Source organism: Oncorhynchus mykiss, chromosome 6 (assembly GCF_013265735.2).
Source record: "Oncorhynchus mykiss isolate Arlee chromosome 6, USDA_OmykA_1.1, whole genome shotgun sequence".
Classification (NCBI taxonomy): domain Eukaryota; kingdom Metazoa; phylum Chordata; class Actinopteri; order Salmoniformes; family Salmonidae; genus Oncorhynchus; species Oncorhynchus mykiss.
This window is the reverse complement of record NC_048570.1, coordinates 66,850,150-66,872,383: the sequence shown is the minus strand read 5'-3', so window position 1 is coordinate 66,872,383 and position 22,234 is coordinate 66,850,150. Positions and strand designations below refer to the sequence as shown.

General features: G+C 47.2%; 1 protein-coding gene across 2 annotated transcripts in view; it reads left to right on the top strand.

Annotated features, from left to right (window-relative positions):
* The first annotated feature begins 285 nt into the window (after positions 1–285).
* Positions 286–22,234, top strand: part of LOC110526396 (trichohyalin) — a 44,845-nt gene continuing 22,896 nt past the window's right edge. Inside the window, exons 1-7 of one of the 2 annotated variants that reach the window (XM_036980756.1) lie at positions 286–304; positions 1,390–1,470; positions 2,558–2,641; positions 5,051–5,197; positions 8,306–8,389; positions 9,331–9,475; positions 10,743–10,817. In XM_036980756.1, coding sequence (XP_036836651.1) covers positions 2,598–2,641; positions 5,051–5,197; positions 8,306–8,389; positions 9,331–9,475; positions 10,743–10,817 — 495 coding nt within the window. In that variant the 5' untranslated portion in view covers positions 286–304; positions 1,390–1,470; positions 2,558–2,597. Of the gene's footprint in view, positions 305–1,389; positions 1,471–2,557; positions 2,642–5,050; positions 5,198–8,305; positions 8,390–8,419; positions 8,694–9,330; positions 9,476–10,742; positions 10,818–22,234 lie in introns of those variants that run through there. The other variant, XM_036980757.1, reaches the window with a different exon arrangement.

The following is a 22,234-nucleotide window of genomic DNA, read 5'->3' as shown; positions in this document are numbered from 1 at the left end:
CCCGTCTCTGCCTGGTGGCAGGAGGGAACTTGCCATGCATTTCACGTCCAACTCAGAGTGTGTTGCTATGGTGGTTGCTAGGGATTTAGCCTAGAGTGACGTGAAAAGCCTGAATATTAAAGGTGTCCTTCTGATGCAGTGCTGTTTGAAGCTGTGAGGAATGAGCAATCACTTCTGAGAGACTATTTTGTCTCTCTCTTTGGAATATCAGGATTGATTTTCAAACAAACACCAAAGGGTGGACTGGATAAAAGCAATTTGCCACAGGAAGAAAAAGAGAAACAACACACTGACTACCTTTTCAGTATGATTGGTTGTTCATTAATTTCCTCATTTCCACATGTCTATGCATCTCTAACATCATGCTGCTCATACTAAACAGTGTGTACCATCTCATCTGTGTGAAAGCAGCCAGTTGTGTATAAATGACCAAGGACAGCAGATTCTCCACGTACTTGTAAAATAGCAGAGGTCCTAATGTGCTTTCCTCACATCTAATGCACTGAGTCTCTGAAGGCGACGGCCCGTGATTGTGTGCTAGCTGAGAGAATGTCCTTGGTAGTTGGAGGTTAGGATATAATTGAGGATGTAGAAGTGGAGGCTGAGAACCGGGTGGGGTGGTAGGGGTGCATTGTAAACAGGGTTAAAGGCTCTCAGCATTAGTTAACTGGGCTCCACACTGTAGACGCTAATGTGGTGGCAAACGTCTCCGGCATGGAGAGCAGATCAGGTGTCTCCATCACGATCCCCGCCAGCTTTCATGAATTCAACTTAACCTTTGTCTTCACAATGAAGGAATGCTCACAAAATACATGTTTCCCGGTTGCTCATGGTCTGACTGGAGGGTGGGTTTTCCAGCACCAGGCAGTACTCTCTGTCTCTGTTTAACTGTCGTCTTTCTCAGCCATCAACTGGCTGTCCAAACCACTCTGTCTGTCTGTCTGTCTGTCTGTCTGTCTGTCTGTCTCTCTGTCTTTCTGTCTCTCTGTCTGTCTGTCTGTCTGTCTGTCTGTCTGTCTGTCTGTCTGTCTGTCTGTCATGTACTACTGAGTGTCTGTCAGTCCTGATATGGTAGGACTGGTGTTGTGCCGTATTGCTTAATAATGAGGGGTGTGGAATATGGCCAATATACCACGGCTAAGGGCTGTTCTTAGGCACAACGCAACGCGGAGTGCCTGGATACAGCCCTTAGCCGTGGTATATTGACCATATACCACAAAATCCAGAGGTGCCTTATTGCTATTATAAACTGGTTACCAATGTATTTAGAGCAGTACAAATAATTTGTCGTCATACCTGTGGTATACGGTCTGATATACCATGACTTTCAGCATTCAGGGATTGAACAACCCAAGTCACAACAACCATATTCTGTTTATTATTTTCCAGGGGAGTACTACTGACCCGACAGGATCCAGTCCAGTCCCACATCTTACAGAACAGAGGGGCAGAGAACTGCTGAAGACTGAGGTAGTCACACCCATCAAGTCAATAGCTACTGTCATGTAGCAATAATCACCCATTTTTTATTTCCCAGTGTCCCCCAAACACGACCAAAATGCAATGTACACAATGAAGTAATCTAGTCTTTCCATTGTACTGATGTTGTCAAATAATTTGTTGATCGGAAACCAGACCCTTAACTATTGATGAATTACTAGTAATGTTATTGTGGTGCGTGCCATGGTGTCTCTGGGATTGTGTGTGTGTATTGAGTATGTGTCTCTGGGATTGTGTGTGTGTTTGAGTATGTGTCTCTGGGATTGTGTGTGTGTTTGAGTATGTGTCTCTAGGATTGTGTGTGTGTTTTGAGTATGTGTCTCTGGGATTGTGTGTGTGTTTGAGTATGTGTCTCTGGGATTGTGTGTGTGTTTGAGTATGTGTCTCTGGGATTGTGTGTGTGTTTGAGTATGTGTCTCTGGGATTGTGTGTGTGTTTGAGTATGTGTCTCTGGGATTGTGTGTGTGTGTTTTGAGTATGTGTCTCTGGGATTGTGTGTGTGTTTTGAGTATGTGTCTCTGGGATTGTGTGTGTTTTTGAGTATGTGTCTCTGGGATTGTGTGTGTTTGAGTATGTGTCTCTGTGATTTTGTGTGTGTAGCTGTGTGTGACTGCATGGGGTCCAGGCTTATTTAGCAGGCAAATCAATAGCAGGCTAAATGGTAATGACCAGTCCCCAACTCAGAGCTCAAGGCCTGGGGAGAGAAGGACCTGCCCTACCCTGTCCGTCGCCCTCCACCTTCCTCAATCCCACCCTCCCCTCCCAGTCTGCAGCCACAGCAGCCGTCACACAACCTCAGGCAGCCTAGTTAGCCCTGGATAAAAAGAGCTAGAACCTGCGATCAATAGTGTTAGTCTTGTCTGTCTAATTGCTCATTGGTTGACATTGGCGCCAGGCTATATGTAAGTGCATGTTCTGTAGTGATCGTCTGGCATTTGCCTCTCTGTCCCACCTCACGCCTAGTGTTGGGTTCACACTCTGCCCCTCTCTCCTCTCCTCTCTGTTCACCCACGTTCGGCATGGGAAAACCTGACCCGTTGGGCTGGCTGCACCCCAGTTATCATGTCGGGACGCAACCATCCAGAGGCTCCGGTGAGATGTGCTGCTCTCCCACCAGGCCCGCGACTCCCAGTCTGCTCAGGTAAATATCCAGCTAGGATTAATGACCAGCACCAAGATTAGCCAGTCATTCGCAGCGCCAGCTATTCCAATCAGCGGCAGGAAATCAGATGGGCTCGTTTTGGCATTCTGAACAGTTTATTATGTGATCCTACGCAGACGTATATGGCCAGAAAGCCGGCTGTGGAGAGGGCACTATTGATTGGGCTCATTGTGAATTACGTGAATAGATAAATGCGTGAGAGTGCATATATATAACGGTATTACTCATTCAGGTCTAAATGGAAAATATTAAAGATTTCTGCTTGAATAAATATGAAATATGTCTCTATCAGCACCGTCTAACTAGGGCATCCGCAGCGTTGGTTATTTGACATGATAATTAGGAAAGCGTGTTTCTCTTTCCCTCTGATGTGATGATAGTGCTCCTCTGTCTGGGATTTAAATGTGCTATTGATCAGTGTGAGGCTCGGGAGCTCAAATCAAAACGGTGCTACAGCCCCGCGCACTTGCATACATTCCTACCTTTTGTTTTTACTTCTTGTTAAAACAGATATTTAAACTTCACCCCCCCCAAAAAATATACTGTTATCTGTTATCCGCTTAACATACGAAGCGCATTTGCCTTCCTACTCTCGGTTTTTCTCCAGTTGTAGTGTGCTAATGTCATGATTTAAATGAAGTATTGATCAGTTTAGGAGGGGAGAATAGAGAGAGGGAGCGATTGTGAGGGAAAGAAAGCAAGAGCAGGGTTATCGGCGTGGATCGCACACAGAAAGAGAGAGCTAAAGGGATGAGCCAGGTTTTCGGTGGGATTCCGTGGAAACGATTCCTATATCAGTGCTACTTTCTAATTGAGGAATAAGCAGCAGTCACCTCATCAGGCTTTCCAAGAGGGAGATGGTGGAGGCAGCCATGATGCTTTTCAACAGAGAAAGAAGGGGAGAAACGCCCACGAGGGTCCTGTTCTGGGTGGATTTGTGGATTATCTCTCAGCCTGTTTGCAGATGTTTGATTAATGGGTCGTCCTGGGACTCGTCTGGGACTCCATCTTGTCTGTTTTCCTTTCCTCCTCCTCCTCTCGCTGCTGCTGCTGTTGTGATGAGCTACCACCATCACACACACAGAAACAAGACTATGTCTCTGTCTCTGACCAACTGGACCAGTACCTGCATGGGTCTTTCCTTTCCCTCCTCTCTCTTGTTCTATCCCACTCTACCTACTCTTCCTCCTCCCTCCCTCCCTCCCTCCCTCCATCCCTCCCTCCCTCCCTCCCTCCCTCCCTTCTCCCTCTCTCTCTCTCATATGATTTAGCAGGTGACTGTGTTGTGTTAATTAAAGATAGTTTATTAGAGTTAGTGCTGTGTTGGCGTGCCGGGCCAGCCCACTGGCCAGGCTTCTGCAGGTGTCAGACCGGGATCAGTGGGATCCCTCACTGGTCCAGAAGTTTGTTTGGTTACATGTTGATGGTAAAAACACCAGACACAAAAAAAAGGTGAAAAAAGGGTTATTCGGCTGTCCCCATAGGAAAAGCCATTTTTCAGGTAGAACCCTCTGTGGAAAATATTATTTATGGAACCAAAAAGGGTTCTATCTGGAACCAAAAAGGGTTCTTCAAAGGGTTCTCCTATGGGGACAGCCGAAAAAACATATTAGGTGGTAGATAGAAAACAAGGTGCTAAGACTGTATGGTTTCTCAGGAATCCTGTCCTGTGATTATTACAATGATTTAAAATGTTGTTTTTAGTTGTTCTGCTGTTCTAAGTTGTTTTACATTCTATGATCAATTCTACTGTTGCTCGTATTATAATGATTATTTCCTTTTTCTTTGTTTAATGACACTTCAGCAGTTGGTTGTCATTGCATTAACTGCATAGGAGTAACATTGTAGTATTTAAACACACATGTAGTCTGTTATCGTGTGTGTTGACACTCACTGACGCAAACCTCCGCTTCTACGGGATTATACCGTTGAAATTGAAAAGGTATTTGATTAGTTAAGATCAGACTAGATTAGTTCCATGGTGATTATTCCACACTTTATTGACCCATCATTGATCCGTTGTTATTGTTCAGAATAAGAACTGGACAATCTCTCACCATCAGTACTCGTTTTGGGTTTGAACAATGCATAAATGGCAGCCATTTCAATACGGCAGGGTGTATTCGTCAGATTTTTTGCGCTTATTTAATTCATCCAGACGCTTTCTTACTCCGAGGCAAGCGAATCTCAGGGCTGGTGTTGGGAGAGCAGTCCTGGGACTCAGGGTGTCTGGACTTGGGCAGCTGGTGGGTCTGATCTGGGATCCATGATGTAGCCCTGTCTCAGATAGACAAGCAGGCAGGCAGAGCCAAGACGAAAGGAGAGGCTCTTTGTACTGGATTGATTTTCTCCTTCTCTGCCGCCCTGCCTTCTTTTGTGGTTCGATAGCTGGATGTCCATGGGCAGAGGATCTCTCAGCTGCAGACGGAGCTACAGGAGAGCCAACTGGAGCTCCAGAGGGGACACAGCCGAAGAGAGCAGCAGCAGAGGGACCTGCAGACCCAGACACAGCAGGCAGAGGAGCTCCACACTCAGGTAGAGAACTCACCGCCAGTCTCAGGCTTCTCAGGCCTCCTCTCCCTCTTGTTCAGCCTTGATGCTTTGTGTCTACAGTTCTTTGAACGTGTGTGTTCGGTGTCTGTTCATTAGTGCACGGTCAAGAACCAACCAATTTACCCCCAGGAATCTAATCCAAATGTGCTTGAAAAATGTAGACTAACTCATCATACAGGTTGTGTCCACTTTTGTGTCTTTATCATTTAAATGTGGTTTGTATAGAAAGCATCATAAGCACATGTTACCGAATGTAAAGTAGCCTGGTATTCATATTGATGAATTGTATTTAGCTAAACTGTGAAAGTGCGTCATCTTATAGAGGAGCTTATCTGTTGACCATAAAATAACTCATCCTTTAGAAACTTGAAGATTTCTCACTTTCTAGCAAAACTATATAGTCAGGGTACGTAGGCCTAGGTTAAATCTGCACAATGATCCAATAGCAGCATAATGGGCGATAATCCTCCATGTTGATGGAGGCACAACATCCTGTCTTATGGACCAAAGTGCCATAGCGGGACAGCCCTGTATTGGTTCCATTAGTACAGTTATGCTTTCTGATGCTGGGTCGTGGCTTGGGAACATGTGCTGAGCAGCTGGCCCTGTCTGTGTCTGTGTCTGCCTCTGGCCCAGTCCACCTCTCTCCTGTCTAACTGGCAGAGGCCAGGAAACATGATTTTTTTTTTTTTTTTTTTTTTTTTTTTTTTTTTTACCTTTATTTAACCAGGCAAGTCAGTTAAGAACAAATTCTTATTTTCAATGACGGCCTGGGAACAGTGGGTTAACTGCCTGTTCAGGGGCAGAACGACAGATTTGTACCTTGTCAGCTCGGGGGTTTGAACTCGCAACTTTCCGGTTACTAGTCCAACGCTCTAACCACTAGGCTACCCTGCCGCCCCTGCCGATTCAGGGCAGGATGACTATGTTGTTTACTACAGAAAACTGGGGGGACAGACAGACAGACAGACATGTTGAAAAATAGACATCCATAAATATACAGTAGTTTATACAGTAGTTAGATACTTTTTTTAGCCCTTTTTCTCCCCAATTTTGTGATATCCAATTGGTAGTTACAGTCTTGTCCCATCGCTGCAACTCCCGTACGGACTCGGGAGAGGCGAAGGTCAAGAGCCGTGCGTCCTCCGAAACACAACAGAGCCAAGCCGCACTGCTTCTCCTGGATAAAACTGCAAACCAATCAGATTCAGAGCTAATGCTGTCTGTCAGCGCCTGTGTCACCTGTCGCTAGGTATCTAGGCAGACTCTCTGCCTTGAGCTGGAGGGATCCACAGCAGCTATCTGCTCTACATGCCTGATGAAAGATCTCATTCTCACTTGTCACTCTGAGCTCTCTGCCTTTATCTCCCCCTTCTATCTATATAGAATGAAAGGAACGAGTCAGTTTATTTTCCTTCATAGCATAATTATATTCTGTAGCCTCCTGTAACTGTACAGTCATGGCTAGATCTGATGGTTACATCAGAAATGTCCAATTAATGGATGCTGTGTATTAAGATCCAAGTGCTCTGGACACCAATTGGGCATAATGCTAAAGTTACCACCAGCCTATTTCCTCCATGTGCTATCAGTGTCCATTAATGATGAACTAATCAACTGTCTTGTCCTATCCTGTCCTAACTCCCTATGTGTTTCATTCCAGCCCCTCCATAGTCATTATCACCGCTGTGTCACCCACCTTTAATTTAAAGTTTTTTTTTCTACTTTTCTACATTTTCTACTCTCTATAATGACGTGTCTCTGTCCTTTTTCCTTAGATTGAGTAGATTTGAATGTGGTGACTCTGGTCCCTGTCTATATTAGTCATACAAGCTTCTGCCTAACCTGAAAGAAGTTCACTCATAGGCGGCGCTCGAGTTCAGTTTGGGGAAACACATTTTGACCATAAAAATGCAAACAGATCAATAAAAATGACGTTGTCTGATCCATATAATAGGCCTATGAGAAGGGGAGACGCCAATACAAAATGACGTCCATACAAACTGGGGGAGGGAATAACAAACTTTCAGGTGGCACCGAGCCAACAATGATAAAGAGTGAATATGCACACTCACCACGGGGATATGGTCGATGCTCTCCGCTGGTGCCAAGGAGATAGGCTACTGTTCGCTCAATGACAATATAAGGGCACAGGGCGAGGCCCAGATGCAGACACGGGAGGCAGATGGTTTGAGTCTATGATATTTATTAGTATCCAAGTGGCAGGCAAGAGAATGGAGTCCAGGAGGTACAGAGTGGCTCGAGGTCAGAGCACGCAATATGGTCAGGCAGGCGGGTCAAGGCAGGCAAGGGTCAAAACCGGGAGGACTGGCAAAAACAGAGAAACGGAACAAGCAGGCCCGCAGAGTAACGCGCTGGTTGACTTGACAAAACCACACGGACTGCACAGACAGACAGAAAACACAGGTATAAATACCCAGGGGATAATGGGGAAGATGGGTGACACCTGGAGGAGGTGGAGACAAGCACAAGGACAGGTGAAACAGATCAGGGTGTGACAGACAATTTAGATAACTAAAAGACAGATTAGAGTATTTTCATTGTCTTCTCTTTACAGCAATATCCATTTGCTTTCCAAAATATGTTTTCCCGCAATTGTATTTTGAAATATTGCGATATGCCTGGCTGGGCTTCTCTACTTTTCAATGACAGTCTCAACTCAACAGTCATCTATTTGGAATTGAACGCGCGTTGCCCAAATTGCGGGCACTTCCGACTGTATGAAATGCGATTTAAAGAATCGAATGATCCCCTGTGGTCAAATTGCGCTTTCTGGTGTAGTAGCCTATTTATTTCTGTGTAGACAGGAGTAGGCTAATTAGGCTATATAATGACACGAACAATTTACTTTCGCCACGTATGATTTCACTCTTGCAGTTTCTACAGAAGCTTGGGTAACAGCTGTGTTACTGTAAGAAATAATGAAATGCTGTATTGAATAGAAATTGAATAGTGTGGATATATATTTACCGTATTCCAGTGTTTGTTCAGAGAAAAGTAGACCTCGTTTACGCTGCAGTACTGTAGTATTCCTCCCTCTCTGACATCATGTCTCTTTTGTCTCCCTAGCTGGCTGAGGTCAAAGGGCGTCTTGTGCAGGTGGAGGGAGAAAATGAGGCGCTCATGGGATATAAGCGGGAGCAGAGAGCCGAGGTCAGACTGGGTGCCTGTCGTGGTTCACAGTGACTGGAGTCCACCACTAACACAATACTCCAGCGGAAACACTTTCATAACCCAAAGTCCATCACCAGCAACAATACACGCTGATTCACACCCGGATTCATATTGTCCGCCGGAACAGAAATCTCTCCATAAACTATGTCCATCTCTGTTGACAATGGAGACCTTGATGCTCACATTCACATTACTGTATACTCTGGAGTCTCTGCCTGTTATAATGTCTCTGTAAGAGACATTATTACCATTGAGAGTCTGCTCATATCCATGCCTACATAATGTGAGTGTGCACATGTGTGTGTGTGTGTGTGTGTGTGTGTGTGTGTGTGTGTGTGTGTGTGTGTGTGTGTGTGTGTGTGTGTGTGTGTGTGTACATGCGATTGTGTCTTTCCATGGTCTCTTCCTCTCAGAGACCCACTCCTTCTCCATTAACCTGGGCAGACAGACAGACAGAGATTCCCACTCGGGAAACTGTGCTCTCCCCTGGGACTAGGGGAATATGGATGAGTTAAACATAGACATGGCTCAGGGGCTGGGTGGATTTGGGCTCTGTTAGTGCTGGGAATGAGGATGTATAATGAGAGGGAAATGAGAGCCACTCTTACCTGATTGCCATGGATTTCCCTCCAGTATTAGTGAGGAGTCACAATGAGACGGGCCAGCCTACTGTCCCACTGGGAGAAGATGGAGCTGTGACCCAATGTTGCAATAACCTTACAGTAATGTGTGTGTGTGTGTGTGTGTGTGTGTGTGTGTGTGTGTGTGTGTGTGTGTGTGTGTGTGTGTGTGTGTGTGTGTGTGTGTGTGTGTGTGTGTGTGTGTGTGTGTGTGTGTGTGTGTGTGTGTGTGTGTGTGTGTGTGTGTGTGTGTGTGTGTGTGTGTGTGTGTGTGTGTGTGTGTGTGTGTGGACCCTGCAGGTGGAAAGACTGGCAGCAGTGGTGTGTTCTCTGCAGAGCTCTGCCAGGGTCAGAGAGGACACAGTGTGCGCAGGCCGAGCAGAGGTGTGTGGACCTGGAGTGGGAGCTGACAGAGACCCCTCCCCAGAGACCAAGGGAAGCCTGGGTGAGACCACCATGCTATGAATCACCATCAACCCAGCTGTACAGATAGAAACATACAGACACACGGGCACTACCACTCTATAAGATAATGTCATGTTGACCTGACTGTTATGCTCAGTGAGCCTACTTCAGTTCTAGTCTTACCATCTCACCCACAGTAAGATACTTGATGTCAGTGCTTATTGGGTATACTGGATTACTCCTAGAGTACATGCCATTGTAAAGGCAGCTACGCTCATGTTGAAGAAGCTGGAATTGTGTTTGCCGTGGCTCAGAACCTTGTTCAAAAGCCTCCCACTGATCCAGCTTCTCCATGTGAGGTGGTGGAAGTCCGGCACATTTCCTCTAGTGCTCAGCATACGGCCAGAGCCTTTATCTGAACACAATTAGTCATTTTCCCAGGCCTCTGCACTCTGCAGGCTCTTCCACTGTAATTTCTCTGCATGTCCCTGTAACCTTTAGTAGTGGGGTTTGAGTCCACTGTGAGCCCCAGCTCCTCTGCCCAGGCATCCATTACAGCTCTCCAGGACAGCAGCATTAATCCACCTGATGCCATGCCAGCCGTGCTCCTCACATGGAAATTAAGCTGCCTCACTGCTGCTGTATTACTATTCACAGGAGGCTATGGAAGTCTGTCTGTATGTCTGTCTGTCTGTCTGTCTGTCTGTCTGCCTGCCTGCCTGTGTTATTTGTCTGCTTTCTCTCCATGTCACCTTTGTTGATTTTGTCTCTCTTGTCTCCGTCTCTGTGCTCTCTGCTTTAATGACGCATATATCCTATCTTCAGTCACTGCTTAATCCCAGCAGTGCTGGCCCAGGAACAGATTACTGCTCCCAGACATGAGAGAAGTAAAGAGCAGGGAGGGAGAGAAAGAGAGTTAGAGACGCCTCAATGAGACGATCCACAGGGAGACAGAGGGGTCCAGCACATGTATGTGGAAGTGTAAATGCCCACAACCCTGTCCCAGACAGAAAATTATTTTTAAAACTCCATCCACTGCTTTTGTTCATCCTCATTTGCTATGATGGACTCTGTGTACAGCCAGAGAACCATGTCCAGGTTCACACCAACAGTCCCTCAGAGTATGCAGTGGGTTTCAGAATGGACTTTTTCCATGTTAGGATGAATCACTTTAATCAATGCCCTCTCTATCAATGTCTATCTCACCTCTAGCTCCTTTATGAGCTCAAACTGCATGTTTTTGACCTCCTCTCTTTTCCTCCCTCTCCCCCTCTCTCTCTTCCTCCCTCTCCCCCCTCTCTCTCCAGGCTGAGGAGCAGACCCAGAAGTTCCAGGCCACGGTGTCCAGTCTGAAGAGCCAGCATGGCTGTGTTAGTCAGCAGGTACGCAGGCCCATGTGACCGCCCCAATCCTAACCCTTTCCCCCTTGATTCCTCACCCCCTACCCATACCCCATACCCCATCCCTACCACACCCTGCTGTTACAATCCCTAATCCCTACCACATGCTGCTGTTACCATCCCTATCACACCCTGCTGTTAAAATACCTAATCACTACCACATGCTGCTGTTACCATCCCTATCACACCCTACTGTTAAAATACCTAATCACTACCACATGCTGCTGTTACCATCCCTATCACACCCTGCTGTTAAAATACCTAATCACTACCACATGCTGCTGTTACCATCCCTATCACACCCTGCTGTTACCATCCCTATCACACCCTGCTGTTACCATCCCTATCACACCCTACTGTTAAAATACCTAATCACTACCACATGCTGCTGTTACCATCCCTATCACACCCTGCTGTTACCATCCCTATCACACCCTGCTGTTAAAATACCTAATCACTACCACATGCTGCTGTTACCATCCCTATCACACCCTGCTGTTACCATCCCTACCACACCCTGCTGTTAAAATACCTAATCACTACCACATGCTGCTGTTACCATCCCTATCACACCCTGCTGTTACCATCCCTATCACACCCTGCTGTTAAAATACCTAATCACTACCACATGCTGCTGTTACCATCCCTATCACACCCTGCTGTTACCATCCCTATCACACCCTACTGTTAAAATACCTAATCACTACCACATGCTGCTGTTACCATCCCTATCACACCCTGCTGTTAAAATACCTAATCACTACCACACCCTGCTGTTACCATCCCTATCACACCCTGCTGTTAAAATACCTAATCACTACCACATGCTGCTGTTACCATCCCTATCACACCCTGCTGTTACCATCCCTATCACACCCTGCTGTTAAAATACCTAATCACTACCACATGCTGCTGTTACCATCCCTATCACACCCTGCTGTTAAAATACCTAATCACTACCACATGCTGCTGTTACCATCCCTATCACACCCTGCTGTTACCATCCCTATCACACCCTGCTGTTACCATCCCTATCACACCCTGCTGTTACCATCCCTATCACACCCTGCTGTTAAAATACCTAATCACTACCACATGCTGCTGTTACCATCCCTATCACACCCTACTGTTACCATCCCTATCACACCCTGCTGTTAAAATACCTAATCACTACCACATGCTGCTGTTACCATCCCTATCACACCCTGCTGTTACCATCCCTATCACACCCTGCTGTTACCATCCCTATCACACCCTGCTGTTACCATCCCTATCACACCCTGCTGTTACCATCCCTACCACACCCTGCTGTTAAAATACCTAATCACTACCACATGCTGCTGTTACCATCCCTATCACACCCTACTGTTAAAATACCTAATCCCTACCACATGCTGCTGTTACCATCCCTATCACACCCTGCAGTTAAAATACCTAATCACTACCACATGCTGCTGTTACCATCCCTATCACACCCTGCAGTTAAAATACCTAATCACTACCACACCCTGCTGTTACCATCCCTATCACACCCTGCTGTTACCATCCCTATCACACCCTGCTGTTACCATCCCTATCACACCCTGCTGTTACCATCCCTATCACACCCTGCTGTTAAAATACCTAATCACTACCACATGCTGCTGTTACCATCCCTATCACACCCTGCTGTTACCATCCCTATCACACCCTGCTGTTAAAATACCTAATCACTACCACATGCTGCTGTTACCATCCCTATCACACCCTGCTGTTACCATCCCTATCACACCCTACTGTTAAAATACCTAATCACTACCACATGCTGCTGTTACCATCCCTATCACACCCTGCTGTTAAAATACCTAATCACTACCACACCCTGCTGTTACCATCCCTATCACACCCTGCTGTTAAAATACCTAATCACTACCACATGCTGCTGTTACCATCCCTATCACACCCTGCTGTTACCATCCCTATCACACCCTGCTGTTAAAATACCTAATCACTACCACATGCTGCTGTTACCATCCCTATCACACCCTGCTGTTACCATCCCTATCACACCCTGCTGTTACCATCCCTATCACACCCTGCTGTTACCATCCCTATCACACCCTGCTGTTAAAATACCTAATCACTACCACATGCTGCTGTTACCATCCCTATCACACCCTACTGTTACCATCCCTATCACACCCTGCTGTTAAAATACCTAATCACTACCACATGCTGCTGTTACCATCCCTATCACACCCTGCTGTTACCATCCCTATCACACCCTGCTGTTACCATCCCTATCACACCCTGCTGTTACCATCCCTATCACACCCTGCTGTTACCATCCCTATCACACCCTGCTATTACCATCCCTATCACACCCTGCTGTTACCATCCCTACCACACCCTGCTGTTGAAATACCTAATCACTACCACATGCTGCTGTTACCATCCCTATCACACCCTACTGTTAAAATACCTAATCCCTACCACATGCTGCTGTTACCATCCCTATCACACCCTGCTGTTACCATCCCTATCACACCCTACTGTTAAAATACCTAATCACTACCACATGCTGCTGTTACCATCCCTATCACACCCTGCAGTTAAAATACCTAATCACTACCACATGCTGCTGTTACCATCCCTATCACACCCTGCAGTTAAAATACCTAATCACTACCACACCCTGCTGTTACCATCCCTATCACACCCTGCTGTTACCATCCCTATCACACCCTGCTGTTACCATCCCTATCACACCCTGCTGTTACCATCCCTATCACACCCTGCTGTTAAAATACCTAATCACTACCACATGCTGCTGTTACCATCCCTATCACACCCTGCTGTTACCATCCCTATCACACCCTGCTGTTAAAATACCTAATCACTACCACATGCTGCTGTTACCATCCCTACCACACCCTGCTGTTAAAATACCTAATCACTACCACATGCTGCTGTTACCATCCCTATCACACCCTGCTGTTACCATCCCTATCACACCCTGCTGTTACCATCCCTATCACACCCTGCTGTTAAAATACCTAATCCCTACCACATGCTGCTGTTACCATCCCTATCACACCCTGCTGTTACCATCCCTATCACACCCTGCTGTTACCATCCCTATCACACCCTGCTGTTACCATCCCTATCACACCCTGCTGTTAAAATACCTAATCACTACCACATGCTGCTGTTACCATCCCTACCACACCCTGCTGTTACCATCCCTATCACACCCTGCTGTTACCATCCCTATCACACCCTGCTGTTACCATCCCTATCACACCCTGCTGTTAAAATACCTAATCACTACCACATGCTGCTGTTACCATCCCTATCACACCCTGCTGTTACCATCCCTATCACACCCTGCTGTTACCATCCCTATCACACCCTGCTGTTAAAATACCTAATCACTACCACATGCTGCTGTTACCATCCCTATCACACCCTGCTGTTACCATCCCTATCACACCCTGCTGTTACAATACCTAATCACTACCACATGCTGCTGTTACCATCCCTACCACACCCTGCTGTTACAATACCTAATCACTATCACACCCTGCTGTTACCATCCCTATCACACCCTGCTGTTACCATCCCTATCACACCCTGCTGTTACCATCCCTACCACACCCTGCTGTTAAAATACCTAATCCCTACCACATGCTGCTGTTACCATCCCTATCACACCCTGCTGTTACCATCCCTATCACACCCTGCTGTTAAAATACCTAATCACTACCACATGCTGCTGTTACCATCCCTATCACACCCTACTGTTAAAATACCTAATCACTACCACATGCTGCTGTTACCATCCCTATCACACCCTGCTGTTACCATCCCTACCACACCCTGCTGTTAAAATACCTAATCACTACCACATGCTGCTGTTACCATCCCTATCACACCCTGCTGTTACCATCCCTATCACACCCTGCTGTTACCATCCCTATCACACCCTGCTGTTAAAATACCTAATCACTACCACATGCTGCTGTTACCATCCCTATCACACCCTACTGTTACCATCCCTATCACACCCTGCTGTTAAAATACCTAATCACTACCACATGCTGCTGTTACCATCCCTATCACACCCTACTGTTAAAATACCTAATCACTACCACATGCTGCTGTTACCATCCCTATCACACCCTGCTGTTAAAATACCTAATCACTACCACACCCTGCTGTTACCATCCCTATCACACCCTACTGTTAAAATACCTAATCACTACCACATGCTGCTGTTACCATCCCTATCACACCCTACTGTTAAAATACCTAATCACTACCACATGCTGCTGTTACCATCCCTATCACACCCTGCTGTTACCATCCCTATCACACCCTGCTGTTAAAATACCTAATCACTACCACATGCTGCTGTTACCATCCCTATCACACCCTGCTGTTACCATCCCTATCACACCCTGCTGTTACCATCCCTATCACACCCTGCTGTTACCATCCCTATCACACCCTGCTGTTACCATCCCTATCACACCCTACTGTTAAAATACCTAATCACTACCACATGCTGCTGTTACCATCCCTATCACACCCTGCTGTTACCATCCCTATCACACCCTGCTGTTACCATCCCTATCACACCCTGCTGTTAAAATACCTAATCACTACCACATGCTGCTGTTACCATCCCTACCACACCCTGCTGTTACCATCCCTATCACACCCTGCTGTTAAAATACCTAATCACTACCACATGCTGCTGTTACCATCCCTACCACACCCTGCTGTTACCATCCCTATCACACCCTACTGTTAAAATACCTAATCACTACCACATGCTGCTGTTACCATCCCTATCACACCCTGCTGTTAAAATACCTAATCACTACCACATGCTGCTGTTACCATCCCTATCACACCCTGCTGTTACCATCCCTATCACACCCTGCTGTTACCATCCCTATCACACCCTGCTGTTACCATCCCTATCACACCCTGCTGTTAAAATACCTAATCACTACCACATGCTGCTGTTACCATCCCTATCACACCCTGCTGTTACCATCCCTATCACACCCTGCTGTTAAAATACCTAATCACTACCACATGCTGCTGTTACCATCCCTATCACACCCTACTGTTAAAATACCTAATCACTACCACATGCTGCTGTTACCATCCCTATCACACCCTGCTGTTACCATCCCTATCACACCCTGCTGTTACCATCCCTATCACACCCTGCTGTTAAAATACCTAATCACTATCACACCCTGCTGTTACCATCCCTATCACACCCTGCTGTTAAAATACCTAATCACTATCACACCCTGCTGTTACCATCCCTATCACACCCTGCTGTTACCATCCCTATCACACCCTGCTGTTACCATCCCTATCACACCCTGCTGTTAAAATACCTAATCACTACCACATGCTGCTGTTACCATCCCTACCACACGCTGCTGTTAAAATCCCTACCACACCCTTCTGTTAAAATACCTAATCACTACCACATGCTGCTGTTACCATCCCTACCACACCCTACTGTTACCATCCCTACCACACCCTGCTGTTACCATCCCTACCTCACCATGCTGTTACCATCCATAACTCACCCTGTTGTTACATCCCTACCACACCCTGCGGTTACCATCCCTACCACACCCTGCTGTTACCATCCCTATCACACCCTGCTGTTACCATCCCTATCACACCCTGCTGTTACCATCCCTATCACACCCTGCTGTTAAAATACCTAATCACTACCACATGCTGCTGTTACCATCCCTATCACACCCTACTGTTACCATCCCTATCACACCCTGCTGTTAAAATACCTAATCACTACCACATGCTGCTGTTACCATCCCTATCACACCCTGCTGTTACCATCCCTATCACACCCTGCTGTTACCATCCCTATCACACCCTGCTGTTACCATCCCTATCACACCCTGCTGTTACCATCCCTATCACACCCTGCTATTACCATCCCTATCACACCCTGCTGTTACCATCCCTACCACACCCTGCTGTTGAAATACCTAATCACTACCACATGCTGCTGTTACCATCCCTATCACACCCTACTGTTAAAATACCTAATCCCTACCACATGCTGCTGTTACCATCCCTATCACACCCTGCTGTTACCATCCCTATCACACCCTACTGTTAAAATACCTAATCACTACCACATGCTGCTGTTACCATCCCTATCACACCCTGCAGTTAAAATACCTAATCACTACCACATGCTGCTGTTACCATCCCTATCACACCCTGCAGTTAAAATACCTAATCACTACCACACCCTGCTGTTACCATCCCTATCACACCCTGCTGTTACCATCCCTATCACACCCTGCTGTTACCATCCCTATCACACCCTGCTGTTACCATCCCTATCACACCCTGCTGTTAAAATACCTAATCACTACCACATGCTGCTGTTACCATCCCTATCACACCCTGCTGTTACCATCCCTATCACACCCTGCTGTTAAAATACCTAATCACTACCACATGCTGCTGTTACCATCCCTATCACACCCTACTGTTAAAATACCTAATCACTACCACATGCTGCTGTTACCATCCCTATCACACCCTGCTGTTACCATCCCTATCACACCCTGCTGTTACCATCCCTATCACACCCTGCTGTTAAAATACCTAATCACTATCACACCCTGCTGTTACCATCCCTATCACACCCTGCTGTTAAAATACCTAATCACTATCACACCCTGCTGTTACCATCCCTATCACACCCTGCTGTTACCATCCCTATCACACCCTGCTGTTACCATCCCTATCACACCCTGCTGTTAAAATACCTAATCACTACCACATGCTGCTGTTACCATCCCTACCACACGCTGCTGTTAAAATCCCTACCACACCCTTCTGTTAAAATACCTAATCACTACCACATGCTGCTGTTACCATCCCTACCACACCCTACTGTTACCATCCCTACCACACCCTGCTGTTACCATCCCTACCTCACCATGCTGTTACCATCCATAACTCACCCTGTTGTTACATCCCTACCACACCCTGCGGTTACCATCCCTACCACACCCTGCTGTTACCATCCCTACCTCACCCTGTTGTTACCAGCCCTACCTCACCCGGTTGTTACCATCCCTACCACACCCTGCTGTTACCATCCCTACCTCACCCTGTTGTTACCAGCCCTACCTCACCCTATTGTTACCAGCCCTACCTCACCAGGCTGTTACCATCCCTACCACACCCTGCTGTTAAAATACCTAATCCCTACCACACCCTGCTGTTACCATCCCTACCACACCCTGCTGTTACCTCCCTATCACACCCTGATGTTACCATCCCTATCACACCCTGCTGTTACCATCCCTACCACACCCTGCTGTTACCATCCCTACCACACCCTGCTGTTACCATCCCTGTCACACCCTGCTGTTACCATCCCTACCACACCCTGTTGTTACCTGCCCTAATCCCTACCACACCCTGCTGATACCAACCCTACCTCATCTCGCTGTTACCAGCCCTACTACACGCTGCTGTTACCAGCCCTACCACACCCTGCTGTTACCATCCCTACCACACCCTGCGGTTACCATCCCTACCTCACCATGCTGTTACCATCCCTACCTCACCCTGCTGTTACCATCCCTACCACACCCTGCTGTTACCATCCCTACCACACCCTGCTGTTACCATCCCTACCACACCCTGCTGTTACCATCCCTACCACACCCTACTGTTACCATCCCTACCACACCCTACTGTTAAAATACCTAATCCCTACCACACCCTACTGTTACCATCCCTACCACACCCTGCTGTTACCATCCCTACCACACCCTGCTGTTACCATCCCTACCACACCCTGCTGTTACCATCCCTTCCACACCCTGCTGTTACCATCCCTACCACACCCTGCTGTTACCATCCCTTCCACACCCTGCTGTTACCATCCCTACCACACCCTGCTGTTACCATCCCTACCACACCCTGCTGTTACCATCCCTACCACACCCTGCTGTTACCATCCCTACCACACCCTGCTGTTACCATCCCTACCACACCCTGCTGTTACCATCCCTTCCACACCCTGCTGTTACCATCCCTACCACACCCTGCTGTTACCATCCCTTCCACACCCTGCTGTTACCATCCCTTCCACACCCTGCTGTTACCATCCCTACCACACCCTGCTGTTACCATCCCTACCACACCCTGCTGTTACCATCCCTACCACACCCTGCTGTTACCATCCCTTCCACACCCTGCTGTTACCATCCCTACCACACCCTGCTGTTACCATCCCTTCCACACCCTGCTGTTACCATCCCTACCACACCCTGCTGTTACCATCCCTACCACACCCTGCTGTTACCATCCCTACCACACCCTGCTGTTACCATCCCTACCACACCCTGCTGTTACCATCCCTACCACACCCTTTGTGTTGCCTTTTTCCGTTCTCACTGTTTCTGAACAAATAAGTCATTTATTGAGGATTTTTGTCTTATGAAACATGTCTTTTCTTATATAACATTAATACCTTGTGAAACATGTCTTTGTTTGATCTCTCTCTCACACTATGTGTTGTCTATCACACACACACATCCCCAGCTCAGCTTGTTTCAGACTCCATGCGGCTTGTTATGTATTTCACAGACTGTGAAACATGAAGGATCAGCTGCCATTTAGGACCTATCTGTCTGTCTGTCTCCCTCTCACACACACAGTGTGCACGCACCTACACACAACACACACACACTCTCTGTTGGCGCTGTCCAGGCCTGTGGAGATTACAGGAGCACGGGGTCTGAGTGAGTGAGCCCCTTCCTCAGCCCGGCTGCCCTGGGGGTTAATTAACACTCCAGCCCCATCCTGCTCCACCAGCCCCATCCTGCTCCACCAGCTCCATCCTGCCCCAGCAGCCCCATCCTGCTCCAGCAGCTCCATCCTGCCCCAGCAGCTCTATCCTGCCCCAGCAGCTCCATCCTTCCCCAGCAGTCCTATCCTGCCCAAGCAGCTCCATCCTGCCCCAGCAGCTCCATCCTTCCCCAGCAGCTCCATCCTGCCCCAGCAGCTCTATCCTGCCCCAGCAGCTCCATCCTGCCCCAGCAGCTCCATCCTGCCCCAGCAGCTCCATTCTGCCCCAGCAGCTCCATCCTGCCCCAGCAGCTCTATCCTGCTCCAGCAGCTCCAGGTGTAAATAATTGGGAGTTGTGCGAACCCAAATGGTCTCCTCTGTAACTGGCCTGGTTGCTGAACCTGCCTGCTGGCATCACGCGGGCCCCTCCCAGGTTAGATGACTGTTAGGGCCAGGCGGACGGCGAATGATTGCTAATAAAACATTTGATTGAGAGGAGAACAGAGTGAGAACCATAAACATCCTGGATTCTGCCCTTTCATTTTGCCATCTCCAGAGAATTGGTTTTGCTGTGCCGCAGAGCGACTCACACACAAGCAGTTAGTTGTCTTCCCTAGGACTGGAATTTAATTTAGTGCGTGTGTACGAGCTCATGTGCATGTGGGTACGGGTGTAATGCGGTGTGCGTATTTTATACTTTCCTATTTTATAGAAATGAGCCAGGGTTTTTCTAGGTTTGAAATCTCCCGTCCCTATAGGTGCAGCAGTGCTGCTACAGATAAGGAGAGAAAACAGTAATTTCATACTGCAGTGGGGAAATTACCATAGAGTTACCAAGATGTCCACTGCAGAGCTGTGAATGCACTGCTGAGCCCTCTGCAATCTCCCCTCATTCTTGCTCTTTGTGTTACAAGTTTGTGAGGCAGGTCTGTAGTGATGAGCTATTGTACAGGCTAGTGTTTAGCTACTGTGTTTGACTACAGGATGTGGCTCTTCTACAGTCATTTACCAGCATGTTGTGGGCTCTTTATGTTAGAGATATTGTATGGCGGTTATTGACAGTGTCTTGGTAGGGCACATACTGTATGGCTGGTTGCTGTTGCTGAGTGAACCTGAGAGGCTGTTATGATTACTGGAATGTAGTTCTACTACAGTATTCTGCATGGATGCATGGGATTGATGGGTCTTGTTGGTGTGTGTTGCCAGTGTGTTGGACAAATGTGCATTCCTGGTGTGTGTTTAAGGTGCTCTATGATTGCTGGGTTGGGTATATAGCTTGATACAGTATAAGACCACTATGTTTAATGCTGGTGTATGTTGGTTCTGTGCAGGGTGTATAAAATGCATAATGGGTGTGTTGGTGTAGTTGAGCGTCTGAGGGGGTTGGATACCATCAGTGTGGTGGGGTGTTGGTGTGGTTGGGTGTAACACCGGTGTATTGGGGTGTGTGGGGTATATACTCTAATAACCATGTATTGGGGAGTGGGGCTGGGGTAGGATGAAAGGGTTAGAAGCGTATATCAGACTCCAGCCCAGGCAGAACTAATAAAAGGCCAACCATGTTGGAGCTCCTCTGCTTCTGGCAACAGCGCTGCTTTTTACTGCCGCTCTGACAGCAAGATAAAGTGCTCATCCAATTAGAAAAATATTTGGTCACCTACCTACCAATGGAGCTTGGGCTTTTATTTTTCAAGCCATTTGATCCGGAATCCTTGCTATTTTTATTGTATGTTTTCCTACCATTGTGTATATACATTTGATTGCGCAGCCATGGAATGTTGATGAACCATTTACCATGTAGTAATGTAGTGAATGTTGTCTGTCTCAGTGTGGTTTCTAATGAAGGGTGGGGCTGGAGGCACTGCTACATAGTGTAGGTCTGTGTATAGTATGGTGGTGTGTGGGTTTACATTCTGTTAGGTTTTTGTGTTGGTGTCGGCTATGTTTGGGATGAGAGGATTTTAGTCATCTCTGTCATTTGTCCATTTCCTGTGCAGGACTCTGTGCATGTATACATCGCCATCTCTGCTTAAGAATACTGATGTATTTTTTCCAGTGCATTAAAATTAAATTCTCTCTTGTTGTAAAAAGAGGCACATGTTAAAAATAATTGGATGTGGGAGAGAACAAAGGGCTGCCTCTCGTTCCCTCCCTGCACACCCCAGCTAGGCGTTAATACCAAGCCAGCCGCATTGTTCTGCCGTCTGCAGCCATCCCCCCAGCCAGACACTCAGCGCTGGAGAAGTCACTTTTAATGTCTGATAATCAAGGTGAATTTTCAAAAAGCTGCCATTTTCAAACGATGGTGTATATATTACATGGAGATGGAATTTGAGGAGGGGAGGGGCTCTGCTGGGAGAGAGGCAGAGCCTCGGCCATGCACAGTGGAAGAGAGACACCTAATGGCCACGGCATGGACTGCAGGCAGGTTGTGCTCTGTTGGCAATCAATGGAGGAAGGTGGTTGTCAGTTCACTGTCAGTCATGTGTTGTTGTGCTGTGTAATTTGCTTTGTCTGTGGTAGAGTATGTGTGTTCCAC